Source organism: Vicia villosa, linkage group LG1, assembly GCF_029867415.1.
Source record: "Vicia villosa cultivar HV-30 ecotype Madison, WI linkage group LG1, Vvil1.0, whole genome shotgun sequence".
NCBI classification, from domain to species: domain Eukaryota; kingdom Viridiplantae; phylum Streptophyta; class Magnoliopsida; order Fabales; family Fabaceae; genus Vicia; species Vicia villosa.
This window is the reverse complement of record NC_081180.1, coordinates 209,408,544-209,411,796: the sequence shown is the minus strand read 5'-3', so window position 1 is coordinate 209,411,796 and position 3,253 is coordinate 209,408,544. Positions and strand designations below refer to the sequence as shown.

Genomic DNA, 3,253 nt, shown 5'->3' with positions numbered 1-3,253 from the left:
GATACCAAAAGTCTTATTTTATTTTGTGATGGATAAAATTAGAATAAGAAAGCTTGAATAGTCATGACCCTTTATGAAAGGGCATGGAAGTTTAAACATGAATAAACATGACCCTTCATGAAAGGGCATAAGATTCATATAAATAAGAGGTTATGGTAACACAATATATAAAACTAACACAATTCTCATATATATATATATATATATATATATATATATATATATATATATATATATATATATATATATATTGCTAATGGAAATTAATATGGGATATAAATATATCTCAGTTTTAAAAATTAATTTAATTCAATTTGTCATATTTAAATTAAAGTCATTTAACATTTTAAATGATTCTATTGAGACTAGAAATCACCAAAGTGACCTTTCTTTTATGGATTTGATCATGGGAAATGTTTAATGTTAGTGTGTATGTGAGTATTAATTTTTCCAAAGAAAATATTAATATTTGACAAAATTTATATATACACATGTGATGATAAATATGTGATGATTATAAAGGTTTTAGATGTGAATAATAAATCAATCCAAAGATAGTTTTATTATTTGACATACATTATTGTCAATATTTGATCATTGAAACAAGAGTATCACTATCAATTAATACTATTGTCTAAAGACATTTATATTAATGTTGCACTAGATATCTTGAAATTAATTATGACATTATTTGAACATATATTATTTGAGGTTGTTTATGATTGATTATGTGAACATATTTATATTATTTTGTTTTGTTTTCTTTACAGTGAATATTGCTACTATATCTGCTAACATGAATTCAGTTCCGGTTCTTAATGGTGCAAACTTTAAGGGCTGGAAGGAGAACATCTTAATTGTTCTTGGCTGCATGGATCTTGACCTTGCATTATAGATGGAGCAGCCCCCTTCTCCTACAGACTCCACTACCCCTGAGGAAAAGAAAAATTATGAGAAGTGGGACCGTTCCAATCGCATGAGTCTTATGATCATAAAGCGTGGCATTCTAGAGTCATTTAGGGGTACTATATCTGAAGTAATAACAAGTGCCAAAGACTTCCTTGCCGAAATTGAAAAGCGCTTTGCTAAAAGTGATAAGGCAGAAACAAGCACACTCCTTCAAAGCTTGATTTTTATAAAGTATAAAGGCAAAGGAAACATAAGAGAGTATAATATGGAAATGTCTAACATTGCTTTCAAACTTAAGGCACTAAAACTTGAGTTGTCTGATGACTTACTCGTGCATTTGGTATTAATATCTCTTCCCGCACAATTTGGTCAATTTAAGATAAGCTATAATTGTCAAAAGGAGAAGTGGTCTCTTAACGAGCTCATTTCTTATTGTGTGAAGAAGAAGAGAGGATGAATCAAGATAAGACAGAAAGTGCTCACTTGGCAAGTACCTTTAAAAACAAGGGCAAAAGGAAGAAATATAAGGACATAAATAATGAAGCTGATGAGGGTCTGATACAAAAGAAGCAAAATAAGGGTAATGGTTGTTTCTTTTGTAAAATGACTGGACATGCATAGAAGGGATGTGCCAAGTATCATGCATGGCGTGCAAAGAAAGGTATGTTTCATACTTTGGTCTGTTCTGAGGTAAATTTAGCTTCAGTACCAAGAAACACATGGTGGTTAGACTCAGGTGCTACTACTAACATTAGTGTTTCAATGCACGGTTGCCTGAGTTACCGAAAGCCAAATGATGCTGAAAGATGCATTTATGTGGGAGATGGAAAGTCGGTAGAAGTAGAGGCAATAGCGCATTTTAGGTTGTTATTAAGTCCTGGTTATTATTTGGATTTAATGGATACTTTTGTTGTACCGTCTTTTAGACGAAATTTAGTTTCTGTTTCTTCATTGGACAAATTTGGTTATCATTATTCATTTGGAAATAATAAATTTAATTTATCTATTAATTCAAATATTTTTGGATCTGGTACTCTTATGGCATATGATAATCTATATTTACTTGATACTTATGCTTCTTATAATGAAACCTTGAATTTGGAATCACGTGGTACCAAGCGTAAAATTAAAAATACAAATTCAGGAGCATTGTGGCACAAGCGTCTAGGTCACATTTCTAAAAATAGAATTGAACGACTTGTGTCTAATGGGATCCTAGATTCCATTGACTTCGCAGACTTTAATGTTTGCGTTGAGTGCATTAAAGGAAAGCAGACCAAAATCAAGAAATTAGGCGTATATAGAGCTAAGGGTGTCTTAGAACTGATACATACAGATATTTGTGGGCCATTTCCGACACCGTCATGGAATGGCCAACAATACTTTATATCATTCATAGACGATTACTCAAGATATGCATACATATTTCTTATACATGAAAAGTCTCAATCATTGGACATTTTTAAATCATTTAAGGCTGAAGTTGAGAATCAACTCAACAAAAGAATCAAGTGTGTCAAATCTGACCGTGGTGGTGAATACTATGGTAGATTTGACGGTTCGGGTGAACAATGTCCTGGTCCATTTGCCAAGTACCTAGAGGAGTGTGGGATCGCTCCACAGTACACCATGCCTGGTTCACATAGCATGAATGGTGTATCTGAAAGACGAAACCAAACTCTTAAGGATATGGTAAGAAGCATGATATGTCATTCTACTTTACCAGAGTCACTTTGGGGAGAGGCACTAAAGACTGCAAATTACATTCTGAACAGAGTACCAACTAAAGCAGCTGCCAAAACACCTTAATAACTCTGGACAGGCAAAAGGCCTAGTCTAAATCACTTTCATATATGGGGATGTCCAGCCGAGGCCGGACCTTATAGGCCAAATGAAAAGAAACTAGATCCCCAAACAGTGAGAAACTACTTCATTGGTTATTCTGAACAATCCAGGGGCTATAAGTTTTATGATCCCAAATTAAAGACAATTTTTGAGACAGGAACTGCAACATTTTTTGAGGATATTGAGTTTGGGGGGAGAAATAAGGTTAAAGACTTTGATTTTGAGGAGGAATCAATTTCAATTCCAGTACCGATTGATTCATTTGCTTTTAACGAGGCAAATTCAGAAGATCTTTAAGACATTGTCATTCAAACTCCCATTCAAGATGTATCAAATGATATTAAAGAACAAACTCGCGATCAATTGGATATTTGATTTAACATTTGATTTAACACTGTCTCTTTTGTTTATTGACCTCCTAGTTTTTTTGTTTTAATCCTAATTCACAGGAGATATAATTAACCTTTTGATTAGACTTAGACTGTTATCCCATTCCCAT

At 33.1% G+C, this 3,253-nt stretch overlaps 1 protein-coding gene across 1 annotated transcript; it reads left to right on the top strand.

Moving 5' to 3' along the window:
* The first annotated feature begins 895 nt into the window (after window positions 1–895).
* LOC131594269 (uncharacterized) lies at window positions 896–1,366 on the top strand. Its single transcript, XM_058866354.1, has one exon. It carries the CDS (start codon window positions 896–898, stop codon window positions 1,364–1,366), a length of 471 nt encoding a protein of 156 aa, XP_058722337.1.
* Window positions 1,367–3,253: the final 1,887 nt, after the last annotated feature.

Coding starts and splice junctions, on each gene's coding strand:
- LOC131594269 (XM_058866354.1), top strand. CDS start 896: ATGGAGCAGCCCCCTTCTCCTACAGACTCCACTACCCCTGAGGAAAAG.